The sequence below is a fragment of the Anomaloglossus baeobatrachus genome, chromosome 3 (assembly GCF_048569485.1).
Source record: "Anomaloglossus baeobatrachus isolate aAnoBae1 chromosome 3, aAnoBae1.hap1, whole genome shotgun sequence".
Classification (NCBI taxonomy): Eukaryota; Metazoa; Chordata; class Amphibia; order Anura; family Aromobatidae; genus Anomaloglossus; species Anomaloglossus baeobatrachus.
Genome location: NC_134355.1, coordinates 520,150,945 through 520,172,658, shown reverse-complemented (window position 1 = coordinate 520,172,658; position 21,714 = coordinate 520,150,945). Strand labels below are relative to the sequence as shown.

The following is a 21,714-nucleotide window of genomic DNA, read 5'->3' as shown; positions in this document are numbered from 1 at the left end:
GCGCAGCGTGGTGTTGACCACCTGCGTGGGTAGGGGGATGATGGTCCCGGGGGCCCGAGGGAGGTGCTGAGGCGAGGGGATGGATGAGTACTGGGGTGTCGGTATTGGTGCGGCACTGGTGTACTCACTATGATAAACACGCTGGCGTCTCTGGTAAACCAAACAAGATGGTGAATGGTTCCCGGTCCCTACAGTTCCACCGGCTGTAATCCCAGCTCCTGCAGGCGGCAACCACCGTCTGCCTCCTTGCCAGAGGTGACTGGGCTCCAACCCAGATACCTGGTGTAGACTATGGCAGACCTAGGCACAGGTCTGCTCTTGAACTTCACTTCACTCCACTTCACTGTCAAGACTAGACTAGACTAGACTACTGTTTTTCCCACCTCCGGGCCTGTGTACTCAGCTTCACGTCTGTGCGCGCTGGCTCCGTGACTCCCCTCCTCTCAGTACCTGACGTCCAATAGGCTTCCATGAGGTGCGTTTGTGCACCATGGTTCCCTGGACGCCGACGTGCTGATGAGGATGGGCGTCGCTGTACTGACGCACGCCATCTGTGACAGGGAAGTGTTTGCCTCTGACCTGCACGCGCGCCGGCCCACGGTGGTCTCCTCCCCCCTGCGCCCGGTATCCAATAGGCGCCCGTGGTTCGCGATTGCGCACTGCGGGCTCCTTGACGCCGGGGCGCAGGTGATGATGGGCGCCGCTGGGCCGACGTGGCTGGCAGGCAACGCTTGAGGATGATTTAAGGCTGCCGGACTTACAGCATCCCACACCTCGGACGAAGCCGTTGCGAAACGCGCGTCAGGTGTGGGCGGTGTACTCCGGTGGGACCTTCTTACCTTGGTGGATATAACCCTAGCTCTTTGCTCCCTGCAGTAATAAGTGGATCCTCATCTATTTGACCGTGATATACAAGTAATGGCAATGTTACTTTGGTTGGTAGACTATTCAGTCCTTCCTTGCATGTATCACTCATTAGTAAGCATGTATTTTTGATTGATGGAATATACTCTTATATAGGTGATTGCTCCCATTTACAATTGTTTATGATCTACTATATGCATATATTGTCAATATTTATGAATGTATCTGGTTGCAATTAACTATATATATATTATACCAGTTTCAATCAATTCTTGATTTAGTTTCTATCTCAATCTGACACTTGCATCTGGCCATATTTAGACTTTTATCCATTATTGTGCCACTATTTCATTGCCATTCATTTGATTTCCTAATTCCCTATATGGGTCTATATATATGGTTCTCTACATCTTTGATCCCTGTCATACAAGGTATTTTTACCTTTCTGCAAGGTTGAGCTTCTTTTTTTATTACAGTCTAAATTGTATGGGATTTATATCCTTTTACAGGGTCCCACCCTTTGTAACACCGCCCTCTGTTTTGCTGTCTTGATTTTAACTCACCATCCTTCTGTGTATGTCCTCTATGTGTCACAATGATCAATAAATACTTTTGTATTTTTTTCAAACACTTGTTTGTATTATTGATTACAATATTTAGACTCTTGGACTGAATCAATCTTGGTTGTATACTGTTAATATGGTGATTCTGGTCAACTTTTTGACACTTACATGATGTATACCTGTATTTCATATTGGTTAATATACTCCTTGCCAGAGGTGACTGGGCTCCAACCCAGACACCTGGTGTAGACTATGGCAGACCTAGGCACAGGTCTGCCCTTGAACTTCCCTCCACTCCACTTCACTGTCAAGACTAGACTAGACTAGACTACTGTTTTTCCCGCCTCCGGGCCTGTGTACCCCTCGGTGTGCGGAGCCAACCGCCTGGCTCCGCCCCCTGGTGTGAACATCAAACCCGGAGGGAGGTGACAAGGGCTTTGTAGTTTGGCTGCTGTCACCTTACTAAGGGAGGGGGGGTGTGTACGAGACTACCTGGGACGCCTTGGCTAGTCCAGGGCGTCACATTCCCCCTTGGTTTAATGCAGACCATCCGCGGGCTGCTCGTCCACCATTGGTTTATTTTGTGCTTTGCAACTGAAAAAGATTAAAACAGGTTTACAAGTATAATAACTTTTGTATAAACTTCAAGGATATTTTCAAATCTTCCCTTGCGGAAGGCACATTCTTAAACGTTGCAACATGTAATATTTTTATTAACACGGGAACGGGACCGGGTCCTTCAGTCACCCACCCAAAGAAACCTAGCCTTGATGCTGCCCCTAAGAAATGGGCAGCACCCCTTTTCCCCAGTCCAGGAACGGGCCCAGGTGTTGTTTAACGGGACGGGTACAGGGTATCACACCTGTTTGTCTCTCGGAGGCCCCTCGTCCAGGGGGCCCCTGACCCAGAGGATCGCCACCGGTTGCAGTGGTGGCGGGCTTTGGCCATCTCTTTCCCGCAGGCCCATCCTCCAGTCTGCCTCTCTGGAGGTCGTGATACGGGACAGGCCGGTTAAGGGAGTATTTACAAACGGGACTTTGCTGCCAGCGCAGCCTCCTCCAGTCACTTTCCCACAGTCCACAACAAGGCAGCATGGGTCCCCAATGCCACATTTACTCACAGTGACACTGTCCACAAAGACCCCGTTCTCCACTGTCTGCGGTGCAGGTACGGTGAACCAGGTTTTGTAACGAGAACTGTCCTCGCTCCTCACAACTCCCTGCCGTCCTCCACCAGGGGATCCGACCCCTGATGGCACCCACTGGGACTCAAACCGCAGCGGCATTCAACAAGTCGGGCAGGGTCCGGCTCCTTCCACCCGGCGCACCGGATGGCGTCTCCCGGGAACATGAGGACGTTCAACAAAGGAACACGGAATTTCGTAGCAGCGGGTCCTTAAAACATTTAAAACTTGTAAAACTTGCGACTTCAGGGCAGCTACCACCGCAGGGGACCTTACTGGCCGACGGTCTGACGATCAATCGGGCTCCCCATCCAGGTGCAGTATTTCTCTGGGCTGTAAACTTCCAGCGGGAATGGCGGCGGGGGCAGCGTACACGGTACCTCTTCCTCCATGAGTTGCACTACTTCGGGCTCACTGGTCACGGTACTGGCAGGCTCCAGCTCTCAGCTGATGAGGGACGACATGGGGGTCTGCGTGGCTTTATCTCGGCGCTGCACGGCTGCGGCGGCCCTCTTCTCACGGGCCCACACCACGGCAACCATCCTCCGCACCTCCGCTTTCCAGTCGAGCACCTGCTGCAAACTTTGCTCCCTCACCTTCACGCAGAATCGACCCAGCTCCCGCTCCAACCAGGCAGCGGTTCCGGCGGGGAGCTCACCCGGGCCACAGTCCTCAAGGCTACTCCACCTCTGCTCCTTCTGGGTCCCGCCGCTCCAATGGCCGGCGCCTCTCCGCTCCCGTCCGGGAACGCCAACATTTTTCCATGCGTCCCCCCATGGTGTTTCGGGACACTCTGTTTGCCTTCTGCACTGCTCTGCTCTCAGGGGGGGGGGCTTCACTTTCGCACCCTTTTTTCTTGGAGAAGACGGCTTGGGTGGGAAACTGCGTGCCACAGGAAGGTGACAAGATGGCGGATTCTGCAATTTTTCAATGGGGACTCCACTGACGATAACTTCAAGGCGCACTTCCACAGGTAAATGGATGGGTTTGATCCTGTTCGTGATGCCAGAAGAGTCGATGTGTACTGCCCCGGGGCTCGGCCGGCTGCCGAGCCGCTCGGATCCGTGCTCGTCAGTGGGTGGCTCGAGCTCTTCACGGACCCGGGGGTCACATCGCTCTGAAAGGGGGTTGGCGCTACACTTAGGGACTTCGGTGGGGAGGTCCATGGCCAGAGCCGCGGTGGTTTGTAGGGGATTTAAGTTCGTGATTCCACCCACGGGTTGTGGTGAATAGATGGACACCACCGCTGCTGTTGACTAGGCTCCCGGGGACGGTGTTGCGCAGCTTGGTGTTGACCCCTTCCGTGGATAGGGGGATGATGGTCCCGGGGGCCCGTGGGAGGTGCTGAGGAGAGGGGATGGATGTGTGCTGGGGTGTTGGCGCGGCCCGAAGGCACTGGTGTACTCACTATGATAAACATGCTGGCGTCTCTGGTAAACCAAACAAGATGGTGAACGGTGCCCGCAGCCGGCTGCAGTTTTCCCCTTAACAGGTTGGTGGTTTCCGCCTTTCTCCTGCACCTCACTTGTGTAGAAATCACAACTCCTATGCCTGAGCAATGGTAGTCCGATCCCCGGCTTGATATGTGTCGGGAGAGCCCTCTTTGCCCACAGAAGCTGGCCCCTTGGGTCTCTATGCCTGGGCGCTGGCTTTACCATATGGTTGGGCTGTTGTCTTCAGTCGGGTCTTATGTGGGAAAGGTCCTAAAGTCCAGTCCTCAATCAGTTGATTTGACTCAGCCCGGTTGTTTCTGGGTCTCGTACTGGGTCTGAGTACCCTTCCTGGTGCTCCGGTTTCCAATCAGTTCCCCGGTTCAGTACCGGCGGGCCACCGGCCGTCCCCAGTCCCTACGGTTCCACCGGCTGTAATTCCAGCTCCTGCAGGCGGCCTCCACTGTCTGCCTCCTTGCCAGAGGTGACTGGGCTCCAACCCAGATACCTGGTGTAGACTATGGTAGACCTAGGCACAGGTCTTCCCTTGAACTTTACTTCACTCCACTTCACTGTCAAGACTAGACTAGACTAGACTACTGTTTTTCCCACCTCCGGGCCTGTGTACTCCTTGGTGGGCGGAGCCAACCGCCTGGCTCCACCCCCCTGGTGTGAACATCAAACCCGGAGGGAGGTGACAAGGGTTTTGTAGTTTGGCTGCTGTCACCTTACTGAGGCGGTGGGTGGGGAGTGGGGGTGTGTACAGGACTACCTGGGACGACCTGGCTAGTCCAGGGTGTCACACATTAAATGCAATTTTTATAATAATGGAGTGTTTTGAAGGTTTGCAAAGTTGCCTCTACAGTGCGTGGGGTGAACAAAAGAGGAAAATCTAGCTGACATGTTCCTTTTAAATTCATGGGGGGGAAATCAATAAGTCCGCACACATAAAGGTGCTTTACACGCTGCGACATCGCTAGCAATAGCTAGCGATGTCGTGCGCGATAGCACCCGCCCCCGTCGTTCGTGCAAATTTGGTGATCGCTACCATGGCGAACATTATTGCTACATCAGCGTCACACGCACATACCTTTACAGCGACGTCGTTGTAACCACCGAACAATCCGTCCTTCATGGGGGAGGTGCGTTCGGCGTCATAGCGACGTCACTGCGGCGTCACTAAGCGGCCTCCCAATAGCAGAGGAGGGGAGCAGATGAGCGGCCGGAACATGCCGCCCACCTCCTTCCTTCCTCATTGCCGGTGGACGCAGGTAAGGAGATGTTCGTCGTTCCTGTGGTGTCACACGTAGCGTTGTGTGGTGCCGCTGAAATGACGAACAACCTCGCTACTGACCTGACAACGATTTTTGGTAAATGAACGACGTGTTACAGACCAACGATTTTTAACTCTTTTGCGATCGTTTAAGATCGCTCCTAGGTGTCACACGCTGCGATGTCGCTAACGACGCCGGAGTTGCGTCACAAACACCGTGACCCCGACGATATATCGTTAGTGATGTCGCAGCATGTAAATGGCCCTTTAGATGATAATGTACAATATTTTTGTAAATTCAATTACTTGTATGAGAAATTAAAATAATGGTTTATTATTCTGTAACAATATATAACTCTTTACATAGCTCTTCTGAACGTCGAGGTGTCTGGCTTGTGGCACCTTTAATTGCTAAGTTACCTACCTCAGTCCAAGGCAGAGTACTAAAGGCAGCAGGAGAAGAACTGGAGAAAGGACAGCACTTGGGGTCTTCCTCAAAAAAAGAAAGAGATAGGCAAAAGCAAAAAAGGTAGGTTATATAGTAGTCAAAACATTATGGGACACTAAAGCCCAAATCCCAGACATATTCATCAATTATAGCATTGTTCTACAGTCCCTGACAAAAGTTCTGTTGCTTATCCATGTTATGTAAATAAAAGCGTATAACCTGACTTTAAATTGGTTTCATAAATTACTCTTTTGAAAGCTGAAACCCTCCTAAATTTGGTTTGGGTTATGAAAATAAAGTTGCCGCAAAGCTGAAATATTGATTGATTGATTGATTGATTGATTTAATGAACACAGAAAGGTCAGATTTTGGCAAGACACAAGTTTTGTCGCCTTGTCATATAATGCACCCAATCCTAGTTTACATCCTAACCTGTGCTCACTAAATGATTGGTTAATTAGTGGGTATTAGTATAAAAAGAAACCCAGCACCCCAGGCCTTCACTTGAACTGCAACTTGACCTCTGACAACATGCCAAAAATCCACCCTGCGACCAAAGCCTTGATTATCAAGAGGCTGAAGAACAGATCCACTGCAGAGGTGGATGGCACCTTTAATGTGTCTCAGCGTCAAGTACAAAGAATTAAAAAAAGATTTAAAGAGACTGGAGATGTTTTTGACAAGCCCAGGTCTGGCAGACCCCGCAAGACAACTGCTCAGAAGGAAAGTTTGTAGGTTAGAAAATCCAAAGCCAGCCCCTCTTCAACTGCCACAGAGCTCCAAAAGGCCTGGTCGCCTCAAGTCCCTGTGTCAACTAGAACAGTTTGTAGGATTCTGTCTCAAAATGGCCTCCATGGTCGAATCAGTGCCCAGAAGCCAGCACTAAACAAAAGGCAATTAAAAAAACGTGTGGCATTTGCCAAGTCCCACAGCCTGCTAACCAGATGGACGCTGGAAATGTGGCAAGGGGTGGATTTCTCTGATGAATCTTCAGTTGAATTACACCACAGCTGCCGCAAATACTGCAGGAGACCTACTGGAGCCCGTATGGATCCAGAAAACAGTTAAGTTTGGTGGTGGAAAGATCATGGTCTGGTGTTACATTCAGTATTGGGGTGTGCAAAACATTTGAAAGGTCAAAGGCAATATGAATGACCTAAAATATCAAGAAGAATTAGCTACCTCTTCCATTCGCAATAATAAGAGGGTTCAAATTCTGCAGCAGGATGGTGCTCCATCTCATACATCCATCTCTACACCAAAGTTCCTCCTGGCAAAGAAGATCAAGGTGGTCAAGGACTGGCCAGCCCAGTCACCAGACATGAACATCATTGAGCATGTTTGGGGTAGGATGAAAGAGGAAAATTGGAAGACAAAGCCAAAGAATCTAGATGAACTCTGGGAGGCATGTAAGACTGCACTCTTTGTTATTCCTGATAACTTCATCAATAAATTGTATGAATCATTGTTGAACCGCATGGATGCAGTCTTTCAAGCTCATGGGAGTCACACAAAATATTAAATATGGCTCTAATAGCACCACAACTTAATTCACCAATGTTATGCAACATATCTTTGTATTAGAAGTTAATTATTTGTTTGAATTTCACATTAATTTCTGTGGGCGACAAAACTTTTGTCTTGCCGACCTTTCTGTGTTCATTAAATGATCAATATTTCAGCTTTGCAGCAACTTTATTTTCATAACCCAAACCAAATTTGGGAGGGTTTCAGCTTTCAAAAGAGTAATTTATGAAACCAATTTAAAGTCAGGTTATACGCTTTTATTTACATAACATGGATAAGCGACAGAACTTTTGTCAGGGACTGTAATGTGTAATATACAGTTACAATCTAAAGGGTAACAATGTTTTGAACGTTTGACCTTTAGGCTCCATATCTCACCATCCACTACAGCTTTGATTGTGAGACTACTTCATTTTATAGACAATCATCTTGGTTATCTCATACATAAACTTGACTTGCAACTATTAAACATATGATTAGCAATGCAAATTCTTGTCATGTCACTGCATTGTTACTGTTTTGCTCCTCAAAATCAAAATTTTATTTTTTATTATTTTGTTGGTATTTTGTAAATCCTCTTTTGGCTTTCAACACTGCCTGAATCCTTCTGGGCATGCTCTTGATCAGATTTAAATATGTCTCAATCGAAATCTGATCCCAGGTCTTTTCTACATGGTCCCAATGTTGATGCATACTGGTCGACTCGCTTGGGTATGTATACAGCTTTTTCTTCGACTCTACCCATAAATGTTCAATTGGGTTGAAGGTCTGGGGACTGTTGGGGCTAAACCAGTATCTCTACTTCATTGTCATTGAACCATTTCTTTGCCAATCTCAACGTATACTTGGAGTCCTTGTCCTGCTGGAACATGGTCATCCTATTTATACCCATAGTAATTGAGTGTACGAAGTAACTTATCTTCTAGGATACTCATATATACCTGAGCATTGAGACCACCATCAATCCTGGTCAAGTATTCAGTGTCTTTGACTGACAAACACCACCATATCATCAGGCTTTCGCCACTGAACTTTACAGTTCCTTCAATTTCTTGATACGTTAGCCTCTATTTCTCTTGTTTCTTACTGACCCATTTTCTTCCATCAGAGCCTAGTCCATTGACTTTCATCTCATAACTCTAAATCACCCATTTCCAATCTTCTACTATCCACTTTTCGTATTTCTTTGCAAACTCAAGCCGACGCTTGTTATGATGATATTAAAGTCGAGGCTTCTTCACTTTTTTCAGGCCACCTTTAATATGTATTGCACTGTGCTGTCATGGACGTCTGTGATCTCACTACTATGAACAATATAAGCCACTTTCACGGCCATGTTTGTAGCATCAGAACTGATAGATCTTGTGATGAGCCGACTTGTTAACACCGATATTTTGCCCAGACATCCACCTCTTGGTTTTTTAATGAATGTATTTACTTCATTTCATATTCTTCCAACTGTCATGACATTTATATGATGCAGTTTGGCAGAGAGACCACTATTGATGAGCTAGATGATGCCGTTTATCTTTTCTTGGGAAATCTTCATTATGGCAGCTCCTAGATTTGAATCACCGACTTTTCGCTTGGAAATCAACTTAATAAAACATTGAGCTATTAGAGAATGTTGGAATAGGTTGTAATTTGTAGTATACAGGAAGAAAAATATTTTCCACCACGAGGTAAAAAACAGTAACAATTTAGTGACATGACAGAATCTGTATACTAATTATATGATGAATAATTACAAACAGAATGCAGTGATATCACAAGAATCTGCATAACTATAGCTGCAAGTCAAATATATATATATATGAGATAGTCAAGATGATTGTTTATAATATGAAGGTAGTCTCACACTCAAATCTGTAGTGGATAGTGAGATATGGAGCCTGAAATACAAAAGTTCTAAACATTATTACCCTTTTGCTCATCACTGTATATACATACATAAGAAACAACTGTATATGAAAACTGCATTTGTACATTTTGCAATCTATTGTGGTAATGTATCTGATTTTAAACTCAGCTGTCTGTGAGAAAAAACCCATAAACCACTCATTATAACTACTGTATTCCAGTAGCAATTCTCTTCATCAAGCCAAGTTGTTAGAGATAAGCGGATCGGTCCGGGGAGGAACTAATTCAAGTTGAATTCCCTGAAATTTACGGTTTCACATGAATTCGAACATTTTGAATTTTGCTTGCAAAAAGAAACAAACTTGCTGCATCTCTGACGCATCAGAGAGTGGGCTAACATCATTTTGTGTGGCCGTGTGGGGCTCCGCTTACTGCCCTGTAGCTATAATATCTTATGGGTTATCATACCATATACAGTGGGGGTCAGTTCCTGTGCCATAACAGATTAGTTGCTCCAAATGGAGCCCAGTTTGTATGAAAGAGTCATTTTTCATCTCCAGAGTCAATAGTAAGTCTCTTTTCTGTGGAGTTTACACTTTTATGGTCATTTAGGTCCTCTATTTTCTGTTGAGTGTTAGGTCTCATAGTCAGCAGGGTCCTCTTCTTTCTTCTCTCACTTGTAAAATGTAAGCTCTTATAGTCAGTGGGGTCCTCTCTATCATCCTTTATCCTCTGTACTGTGTAAACTCGTATGGTCATCGGGATCCTCTCCCATGTGTAAAGAGTAAGCTTTTACAGTCAGCGAGGTCCTCTCTATGGCCTTCTCTCTTCTGAAGTGTTTAAGCTCTCATGGTCAGCAATGTTCTCTCTCTCTTCTGTAGTGTCTAAGTTCAAATGGTCAGCGGGGACCTCGCTATCATTCTCTCTCTTCTGTAGTGTGTAAGTATGGTCAGCGGGATCTTCTCTCACGTGTAAAGCGTAAACTCTTATCATCCGCTGAGTCCTCTCCATCTCCCTCTCTCTTCTGTAGTGTGTAAGCTCATATGGTCAGCGGGATCTTCTCGCACGTGTAAAGCGCAAACTCTTATCATCTGCTGAGTCCTCTCCATCTCCCTCTCTCTTCTGTAGTGTGTAAGCTCATATGGTCAGCGGGATCTTCTCTCACGTGTAAAGCGTAAACTCTTATCAGCCGCTGAGTCCTCTCCATCTCCCTCTCTCTTCTGTAGTGTGTAAGCTCATATGGTCTGCGGGATCTTCTCTCACGTGTAAAGCGCAAACTCTTATCATCTGCTGAGTCCTCTCCCTCTCCCTCTCTCTTCTGTAGTGTGTAAGCTCATATGGTCTGCGGGATCTTCTCTCACGTATAAAGTGTAAACTCTTATCATCCGCTGAGTTCTCTCCATCTCCCTCTCTCTTCTGTAGTGTGTAAACACTCATGGGTCAATGGAGTCCTTTATCTCTTTCACTTGTAAAGTGTAAGTTCTTATTGTCAGCAGGGTTAGCTCTTTGTCTCCTCTCCACCACATCTATTTTCTGAGCAATTACAAGTTTTCCAGTATTGAGATTCACAGAAATTTATTCAATTTTCTTATCTTTTAAAAGGCAAAATCAGCGAATTTGAATTTCACAAGATCCGCTTAGCTCTACACTTGTCCACAATAGTTAAGAACATGTAACTTTTTATGGCACTTAAAGAACTAAAGTAAATAATAAGACTTTTGATAAACTATGAGACTAATGTTGGTGTATTTCCTATGAAGCATGTCTTTGCTAAGTCAGCATCCATTCCTGTCCTTGGTGCTCACATGTTTAAAAGGACAAGATGAACAAAGAGAAGGACTCCTAACATCATTACAAAACCAAGTAAATCAGGTAAGTTCTAGGAATGGTATAATTTATGCCAGGCATCCACATAATTATTTATATGTTTATTAACAAGTTCCTATTCCTAAGGGTTTTGAAGTGAAATAATTTTCAAATGAATGAAGAAACACATCAAAGTAGTAAAATTGTTGTAAACCCACAAAGCATATTTCAGATAACATGTCTCTTTTTTTTCTCCAGAAATGAGTGTCCTACCATCCATTTACTAGCTTAGGTAGAGAACTCTAAAGATTGTCCCTCACTTAGGGGTACTTCTCGCATAGCGAGATCGCTGCTGAGTCACGGTTTTTGTGACGCAGCAGTGACCTCATTAGCGATCTCGCTGTGTGTGACACTGAGCAGCGATCTAGCACCTGCTGTGAGATCGCTGCTCGTTACACACAGTGCTGGTTCATTTTTTCGACGTTGCTCTCCCGCTGTGAAGCACACATCGCTGTGTTTGACAGCGAGAGAGCAACGATCTGAATGTGCAGGGAGCAGGGAGCCGGCTTCTGGCAGCCTGCGGTAAGCTGTAACCAAGGTAAATATCGGGTAACCAAGCGAAGCCCTTTGCTTGGTTACCCGATATTTACCTTGGTTACTAGCGTACACCGCTCTCAGGCTGCCAGTGCTGGCTCCCTGCTCCCTGCACACGTAGCCAGAGTACACATCGGGTAAATAAGCAAAGCGGTTTGCTTATTAACCCAATGTGTACTATGGGTAGGAGTGCAGGGAGCCAGCGCTAAGCGGTGTACGCTGGTAACCAAGGTAAATATCGGGTAACCAAGTGAAGTGCTTTGCTTGGTTACGCGATATTTACCTTAGTACCAAGCGCAGCATCGCTTCCACGTGTTGCTGCTGGCTGGGGCTGGTCACTGGTCGCTGGTGAGATCTGCCTGATTGACAGCTCACCAGCGACCATGTAGCGATGCACCAGCGATCCTGACCAGGTCAGATCGCTGGTGGGATCGCTGGAACGTCGCTAAAGTGTGACGGTACCCTTAATGTAACCGTAGATTATGAAACCTTGGCTTCTGGCATTGCTGTGGATGTGACTTTGAATAGTCTCATCTACCTATATGGTGTTGAAGACAGAGTACTTGACCTGTTTCCTAGCCCCCAACTGTCCCATCATCTTTGCTCTGCACACACATATTTAATTAATTAATTAATTAATTAATTAATTCTTCTTGAGATCTGGTCTTCCTGGGAATTGCTTCCACAAACTGTATCATTGCAGGTAGTAGCTAAAGCTATGAACCTCAGCCTGCATGTACAGTTTGGATAGGATTTTGGATACGTGAAGCTACATTGCTGGCTCCCAATGCGCAGACAGATTTTACAGGTACATATAAATATATCTAAGTAAAACTGGAGACACAGGAGTATAAAGTGCCAAAACAGAAATAATTTTATTTAGACATGAACAGTGATTTAAAACAGACGAAATGGAGGAAAGCTTGACACGCCCAATGGAATAGGTCACCACACATCCATGGAGTGCAACGATATGAAGTCCGCCAGGTGGACTATAACATGAATAAGAGGAAAAATATCGGCACATCCAACGTAAAATAATTTCTTTCTTTATTTTCACATGGTATTAAAAAAGTCCATCCATATACAGAAGACCCTGACGCGTTTCCGATGCAAAAGAGCGTCCTTAATCATAGGCTGACATTTTTAGTGAGCTCTAGACATTTATAGGTATAGATCAACAATATAGTTAAAGACAATCAGTAACACATGACTGAAAATCACACACTAAAAACAAAAAGTAGGATTGGACAAAAAGAAGGGGGAAGGGAGTGTGAAACACCATAGTATAGAGTATCTCATATAAAGTACCATTAATAGTATCTCAGCAATGACATAGAGCAAGTCGTATTTAATCTCATTGCAATGACCTGTGTGATTGAACACATTGGAAGGAGAGAAGAAAAAAAAAAAAAAAGGGGGGATTTTTTTTCCTCCTTTCTTTTTATTCAATATATATATAATATAAATCGTTTCTATAATTCATACCTCCTGGAAATTTGGTTTTTAATGTAAGGATCCAGTAAGCTTCTGTCAAAGCTAGATTTTTCATCCTGTTACCACCTCTAGTGGATGCATTGACTTTCTCAATAGCAAAAAAAGAGTTGTTGTTGTTGTACCATTGCCTGCCTGGGAAGCTCCGCTTGTGGATCTAGAAGCAGATCCTGGAATAAGGGTAAATACCCATAACTTGCACATTGACTGTTTACTATTTGGTCACCATCTCTATATATACATTTATAAGAAATATTTTTATTATTCTAAATTCCTATTGTGAGAACATCGTTAGTATATCATGGATAAGCGCCATGAAAGAATTGCACAAATGTTCAAGGACCCCAGTGATTTTGCAATGGGTACTTCAGATCTTCAAAGCACCTTTAATCAGCTAGATAAAATCTCTGGACAAGAGTTACGTACATGGTGGGATTATAACACTCTGAAAAATTATATAGACAGAGACATGATCCCCAGAGGACTTCGCATTAAAAAAATTCCCACAACAGTTTTTTCGGATGAATTCCAGGAGAAATGGAACCATATTTTGAGCAAATGCTCCTTGGAACTTATGGGTTTAATCTGTTCTTATGAAGAAAAGAAATTGGATAATCTCAAAAAAGATATTGGTGATGTTTTTGCATCTATTGCTGATAAAAAAGAAACAGAGGAATATATTCGTCTCAACAAGAAAATGACTGACAATTTATCTTCTTTGGAGGATCATATTGTAAAAATTAAACAGAAAAAATTGAAACGTGATGTATGGGACTACAGTAATAACAAAGTGTATACTTGGAAAAGATCACAGAATGTCTTTAAAAATAAATTTATTTTGAAACATAATTAAAATGGGCCTGAGTCTGACAATAGAGCTAGACATGTTTTGTTTTCTTCATCTGATCATGATTCCACTTATTATGGCTCAGATTTTTCATCTGCTGATCAGGGAGCCATACCAAAAAAACGCCTATCAAAAATCGGAGTGGTAGACGAGGAGGTAGAAGATCCTCTAGGAAACATCAGGAGGAAAAATCCACCCAGAGGTCCGAAGAAGAGATATTAAATCATCAATGGCCTAGTGTATGCATATTAACCCCTACTATTTTCTCAAATACTCAGATGAACATTCTCTCTAAAGGGTTAAATTTTGTCCCTGCTAAAGGGTTTAATCTTTTTGAAACAATTAGAGACGTGAACAAATTTGCACGTCTCCTTACGCTTAAAGGGAACCTGTCATCAGAAATTTCGCCCAAAAGCTAAAAGATTCCCCCTCTGCAGCTCCTGGGCTGCATTCTAGGAAGGTCCCTGTTATTATTGTGCCCCATGTGAGACCAAAATAAAGCCTTTATAAAGTTCTACCTTTTTGTATGCAGCTTCTGTAAATCTGACACGGGGGCGGGCTCTCTGCCGTCCGTTATTCTGCCTCCTTGTCCTGTATGCCGCCCCCATCGCTCCTTTCCATATCTGATGCACCGCCCACTGCTCCAGCGATCCCCGCGCATGCCCAGTGCCAGTCTCACAGGACTGAGCAGTGTGACCGCTGGTGACGTGTGCGCAGGCAAGTGATTATGGACGGGACTGTGACTGTTATCAGCAAGTACCCGGCCATAATCTCGTGAGCGCGCAAACCTCTCCAGCATTCACACTGAGCTCAGTGTAGATGCTAGACTGTATGGGCTGCTTCCAGGGATGACGTCCCTTTGTCATGTGATAGGGGCGTGTTCGAAATACTATCACATGACAAAGGGACGTCATCCCTGGAAGCAGCCCATACAGTCTAGCATCTACACTGAGCTCAGTGTGAATGCTGGAGAGGTTTGCGCGCTCACGAGATTATGACCGGGTACTTGCTGATAACAATCACAGCCCCGCCCATAATCACTTGCCTGCGCACACGTCACCAGCGTTCACACTGCTCAGTCCTGTGAGACTGGCACTGGGCATGCGTGGGGATGGCTGGAGCAGTGGGCGGTGCATCAGATATGGAAAGGAGCGATGGGGGCGGCATACAGGACCAGGAGGCAGAATAACGGACGGCAGAGAGCCCGCCCCCGTGTCAGATTTACAGAAGCTGCATACAAAAAGGTAGAACTTTATAAAGGCTTTATTTTGGTCTCACATGGGGCACAATAATAACAGGGACCTTCCTAGAATGCAGCCCAGGAGCTGCAGAGGGGGAATCTTTTAGCTTTTGGGCGAAATTTCTGATGACAGGTTCCCTTTAAGAGACATTTCTTTAAAGAGGAAAATGATTCTATGTCTGCGCCTGTAACTAATGTCATTGATGATGATTCTTCTGATTCCATTGTAAAATCTCGTATGTTGTTTTCTTAGCAATCTGCACTGCTCGCCTTGGAAAGCCTGCATAGTGAGGGCAGCTCACAGCCTCCCCTTGTGTGCTTTGATGGTAATTTGCAATACAAAAATAATACATATTATCCTTTGGAGGCTCGTGTTCCATCACTGGATCTCTTTCAGTCCTTAATTGAGAGGGATCTAGTGAGGTTGCATGAGGAATCCTTTCCAGATAATCGGTTCAAAAATTTTGATAAAAATGAATTTAAAGCATTACATGAATTGCAGCACAATAAAAACATTGTTATACGCCAGAGTGACAAGGGAGGCTGTGTGGTTGTCTTGGACTCCATTCTTTATGCCACACAAGTCATGTCTATTTTGTCTAATTCTAGAACATATGTACGCCTTTCTAATGATCCCTCAGTGAAATACAAAGAGGACTTAAAGCAGTTAGTGGAGGAAGGTATTGCACTAAATTTTTTTGAGTCTAAATATAAAAAAGTTTTTTTGCCTGATCATCCTGTAACTCCCATTTTTCATGGGTTGCCAAAATTACACAAAGACATCTTTCCTCCTCCATTGCGACCCATAGTTGCAGGGATAGATTCCTTGAATAATAATAATAATAATATTTATTCATTTATATAGCGCTATTAATTCCACAGCACTTTACATACATTGGCAACACTGTCCCCATTGGGGCTCACAATCTTGAATGAGGGTATTCGTTCATGGCTGGATGGTGTTTTGCAGCCATTAACCCTTAGAGTCCCTGGCTTTCTAAAGGACACCAGTGCAGTGTTGAAATGCTTTGATAATTTTGTTTGGCAACAGCATTATAGATTTTTGACATTTGATGTGGTGAATTTATACTCCGTTATACCCCACCAACTAGCGGTACTGGCTATTGGTCACCATTTGAGGAAATACGGTAATTACAGTGAGGAATTTATCAGTTATGTTTTGGAAGTGACAAATTATCTACTCAGGAGCAATTTTTTCATGTTTGATTTTTCTATGTTCTTACAAGTAGAGGGCGCCCCAATGGGCTCGAAATTCTCCCCCACTTTAGCTATATTATTTATGGCTTGGTGGGAGGAGTTATTTCTCTTTGCTGATACCAATCCATTTTTCGCTGATATAGTTTGGTTCGGCCGCTATGTCGACGACTTGATCTTTGTCTGGTCGGGCGACATGGCGGCCGTGCCTCACTTTTTGGAGTTTCTGAACCAAAATGATTTAAATTTGAGTTTTACCTATAGTCATGGTGGCCTACAAGTTCCTTTTTTGGATATTACACTCACTGGTGATCCTTGTACGAAATCAGTTAATTCTTGTCTTTATAGGAAAGAAACCTCAGGTAATACTTTACTCCGTGCTTCAAGCAATCATCCCCGTCACACAATTAATGCAATACCACATGGAGAATTCATGCGGGCAAGACGCCTATGTTCTAGTGATGCTAGCTTTGATAGGGAGAGTTCAATAATAAAAAAACGATTAAAAGAGAGAGGTTACTGTACTACTGCCCTAAATCACACATGTAATATCGTACGTAGTCGTTCTAGACAGAACGTACTTTATAATAATCACCAACTTCCCAGGGGTCATTCTGATAAAAATCAGAGATTAATTTTCTCTACAGCACATAGTGTTCATTTTCAGCAAATAAAAGCAATAATTCTCAAATATTTGCCTGTTGTCAATCAGGATGACATCCTGGGAAAGGTACTAAAAAACGGTTACATGTGTGTGGCAAGACGAGGTCGATCCTTGGGAAACATACTTTCCCCCAGCCTTTTTTCTACAGTAAACAGACAACAGCATTGGTTGCAAGTGAAAGGTTTTTATAGGTGTGGGGGATCCAGATGTAATGTATGTCCTTATGCCCAAAATAGAAAAACTGTGATTTCACTTCCTTCTGGTAAGACGCATACGATACAATCTTTTATAAATTGTGATACAGATCATGCGATTTATTGTATTGAATGTGCAACATGTGAATTGCGCTATGTTGGATATACGTCTCGCAAAATAAAAAACCGTGTGGCTGAACACATTGCAAACATTAATAATGGCAATGCTTCATACTCAGGAGCTGCCAAACACTTTATAACTGCACATAGGGGAAGGCTGGATAGCTTCTCTTTTTTTGCTATTGAGAAAGTCAATGCATCCACTAGAGGTGGTAACAGGATGAAAAATCTAGCTTTGAGAGAAGCTTACTGGATCCTTACATTAAAAACCAAATTTCCAGGACGTATGAATTATAGAAATTATTTATATTATATATATTGAATAAAAAGAAAGGAGGAAAAAAAATCCCCCTTTTTTTTTTTTTTCTTCTCTCCTTCCAATGTGTTCAGTCACACAGGTCATTGCAATGAGATTAAATACGACTTGCTCTATGTCATTGCTGAGATACTATTAATGGTACTTTATATGAGATACTCTATACTATGGTGTTTCACACTCCCTCCCCCCTTCTTTTTGTCCAATCCTACTTTTTGTTTTTAGTGTGTGATTTTTAGTCATGTGTTACTGATTGTCTTTAACTATATTGTTGATCTATACCTATAAATGTCTAGAGCTCACTAAAAATGTCAGCCTATGATTAAGGACGCTCTTTTGCGTCGGAAACGCGTCAGGGTCTTCTGTATATGGATGGACTTTTTTAATACCATGTGAAAATAAAGAAAGAAATTATTTTACGTTGGATGTGCCGATATTTTTCCTCTTATTCAAGTGATTTAAAACACTCAAGTATGACAGGTGTAGCAGTATAACATCACATAAATATAATGGGTGGCTTATACATGCCAAATGGTGAATAGTAAAATAGGCTGTCAAAAGCAAAGTGCTATATTATGTATCAGCTCAATTAAGACAATGACAGACAGGAACCAAAAACCAAGTGCTGACCCAAAAATGAGAACAAACTATCAAAGGTACATATCCATTAAAATGAATGCTGAAGTTTAAAGAGATAATGCCTACATTGAGTTTCAGTCCCCAACGTATGTTTCGCTTTTGGTTTATAGGATCCCTGTGGCCATCACTTCATCAGGGGAAGAGGAATAATCATTGCACCCTGTGCAATGGTTTTTCATAGCCCCCAGAAGCCGATGGAACATTAAGATTGGTTCCACTTGTCACTGATAGTGTCGCATGTGCGTGTGTCAGGAATCACCCAGGGAAGGTGGTCAGGCCGTCAATTAGTACCGCACATGCACGGGAGCGGGTACGTGTCACTCTAGCTCCTGAGAAGGCACAAGACCACAGCAAGACGGCCCAAGCGCCGGCACAGATCAAACCAACGCACGCGCACGTGCACAGTCACCTCCATATTTGCTACAGAGAGATAGGTATGAGAAGGTAGAATAACTGCATACACATGCGCAAATTAACCACTACATCTGCCTGTCATTTAGTGGGATGCAAGTATGCACTCTAGAGCAGAAGAAAAAGTCAGATTTTTTGTTCCTATAAATTCATTATAAAATAATGAAAATCAATCACATAAATGTATCTCCCTGGGTGTCAAAGTTTGTGTTCGGGTTCTGAAATAACGCAAACTTGCGTCCAAACACTGAACTCGGACTTTACAGTTATGGGATGGGGCGGGGGGGGCTGTAAAATAAAGATTATAGTTAATGATAAACATTGTCATTATACTTACTCTGTCTCCTGGCTGCTTCTGCTTCTGGGTCCGATCATTGCTGTGCCCCCGTGTAACCTCCACTGACTACAGGACCTTCCATGATGTCATAACCAGTGACCAGTCTGGTGTGAATATTGTATTACCTTGTGGGTTACAGACTGGTTACATGGCTATGACGACATGGAAGGTCCTGTAGTCAGTGGTGGTTACCTGGGGGCACAGCTGACCGGCCTCAGCTATGCATTCGAGTGAAGTCTCTGACAGCTCTCAGCTGAGTCTGTGTGAGCAGACGTGTGTTTATCTTCTTGCACAGATGTAGCAGAGCTGAAGATGCTTGTCCACTTTTGGACTATGTCGGAGGGTTGTTTTGGGGTAATAAAGATGGAGTCCTAAATGTCTTCTGTTTTATTTCTAATAAAATATTTTTTTCTCTGTGTTGTTGTTTTATTTTACTGTTAAAATAACAGACAATCACAGACACTGTCACAGAGTGGGCATCTGTGATTGGATGCTGGAGTTACTTGAAACCAGCTCATACATTCTAGCATCTAGAATGCATGGGCAGATTCAAGGTTACTCCAACACCAATCACAGATGCCCATTCTGCTTGACAGCGTCTGTGATTGGCTGTTGGGTCCCTCACATATATAGTAGTGTAAAAATAAATAAGTTTAAAAAATGTAAAAAAGATGTAGCGCTCCGAGGTATTTTTGATTCTCAGCGCGGATGGCTACGGGTTGCCACCCCATCTGCCTGGATTTACCTTGGTTGGCAAACAAAATACAGGAATCTTATTAATTTTTTTAAATTATTTAAAAAAATAATATAAAAAAATGCGTGAGCTCCCGCCATGTTTTTATCACCAGTCAGGTAAAACCAGGCAGCTGGGGGCTTGGATTCTCAGGTCCAAGCGTTCTGGGCCCCCCATGCTACAGTCGCAGATGCCCCTGAAAATGAAGCATTTTTTCTTAGTGCCATTTCCAGGTGCTTTACCGGCTCGTCCAGTGGCACTGATGGCGTTGGCATGCTGGGTAATAAAGGGGTTAATACCAGCATTGTATTCTCAGCTGGTACTAAGCCCACAATTCATGGTATTACTCCAAATTAGAAATGGCCAGCATGAATTTCTAATAAGCAGTAAAAAACCACAACACATAGAATTTTTTTTATTAGAAATAAAACAAAAAACATTTTGAGACTCCATCTTTATTATAAAAAAATATCCTTAGTCCGACAAAGTCCACAGGTAGAGCAATGTTAGCTCTGCTTCATCGCTCTGTACAGACAAGTGTCTCTACAGAGCAAGAAGCAGGGAGAGCAGTGTCAGCTCTGCTTCCTCACTCTGTACAGACAAGTGTCTCTATAGAGCGAAAAACAGGGAGAGCAATGTCAGCTCTGCTTCATCACTCTGTACAGACAAGTGTCTCCACAGAGCGAGAAGCAGGGAGAGCAATGTCAGCTTTACTTCACCACTCTGTACAGACAAATGTCCCTAAGGAGCGAGAAGCAGGGAGAGCCGTGTCAGCTCTGCTTCATTGCTCTGTACAGAGCAAGAAGTAGGCTGATACTGAGGGTATGATTCCACTTGCGTATGACTCGTGGGAGTCTCGCATAGCATCTCCCCACACGGCGCACACTCTCCTGACAGGAGCGCCTCAGCTGCATGGAAATACATGCAGCCGACCCGCTCCTGTCGGGAGAGTGTGGGCCATACCAGGTGATACCTATGCGAGACTCGCACAGTGACAGTGAAAGTTCAATCGCTTCCATGAGCCATGGAATCGGGTGAACCCTGACGTCACCACGAACACGGCTGAAAACAGTCGAAGACTGCCGAGTGACAAGCACTGCAGTGAATACCTCCGGAAGTTAATGATCGAACTCGGAATCAGAAGCATCCGGGAGACAGCGGCTGAGTGGATCTGCAGGATGCATCGCAGGACCTGTAAGTATAATCATAATGTTTTTTAATATTGTGCTTCTTTTTACAGCCCCTGGACCCGAACTGTAACACAAGCCTCCCAGGAACACTTGTGTTCGGGATCATGTGCACGAATACTATGTGTTCAGTACAGACCCCGAACTATAGAGTTCGCCCATCATTACTTGTATTCTCCCGTCTGGCCAACGATATAATAAATAGGGAATTCAAATAACTGCATGAACCGGTCACCAGCCAGTTTGTGTACAAAAACAGATACAGAGGGCTATTGTGTGCAAGGAGGGTGTAAACAGATGATAAAAGAGAGATTTGGAAGAAAATTTAGTACATTTTGTTAGATAATTGAGATGAGGCGATAGGGTAAACAAATGCATTTTAGGGAACGCTTAATACTGTGGGTTTTGGGAATTATTTGAATTGTCCTGGGTAGTGCATTTCAAGGAATTGATATAAATACAATTCTGCCTAGCAGACAATTGTTGCCAAAGTCCTGAATCAACAATCTAGCAGAGCAAGGACTAAAATCTAACTTTTAATAACTCACTTAAAATCAAACATAAAGTGCAGTGCAAAATTGTGCAAAACACACAAATTATATACAATAAAAGGATGGATCTCACCCATTTCTTCACCACGGGCAGACCAAACGCCACCAATTTGGATGATGATAACAGGCGTATTAGAGGGTTATTCGGAGGCACATCCGACAAGCCGCGCCCTACAGTAATCACACGTCATCACTGCAAATAGGATCACCGATCATGT

At 44.1% G+C, this 21,714-nt stretch overlaps 1 protein-coding gene across 3 annotated transcripts in view; it reads left to right on the top strand.

The window, feature by feature from the left end:
* MED12L (mediator complex subunit 12L) overlaps positions 1-21,714 on the top strand; it is a 1,012,447-nt gene that overhangs the window by 859,703 nt on the left and 131,030 nt on the right. For all 3 annotated transcript variants that reach the window (XM_075340741.1, XM_075340740.1, XM_075340739.1), the window contains exons 31-32: positions 5,681-5,842; positions 10,909-11,020. In XM_075340741.1, coding sequence (XP_075196856.1) covers positions 5,681-5,842; positions 10,909-11,020 — 274 coding nt within the window. The remainder of the gene's footprint in view (positions 1-5,680; positions 5,843-10,908; positions 11,021-21,714) is intronic.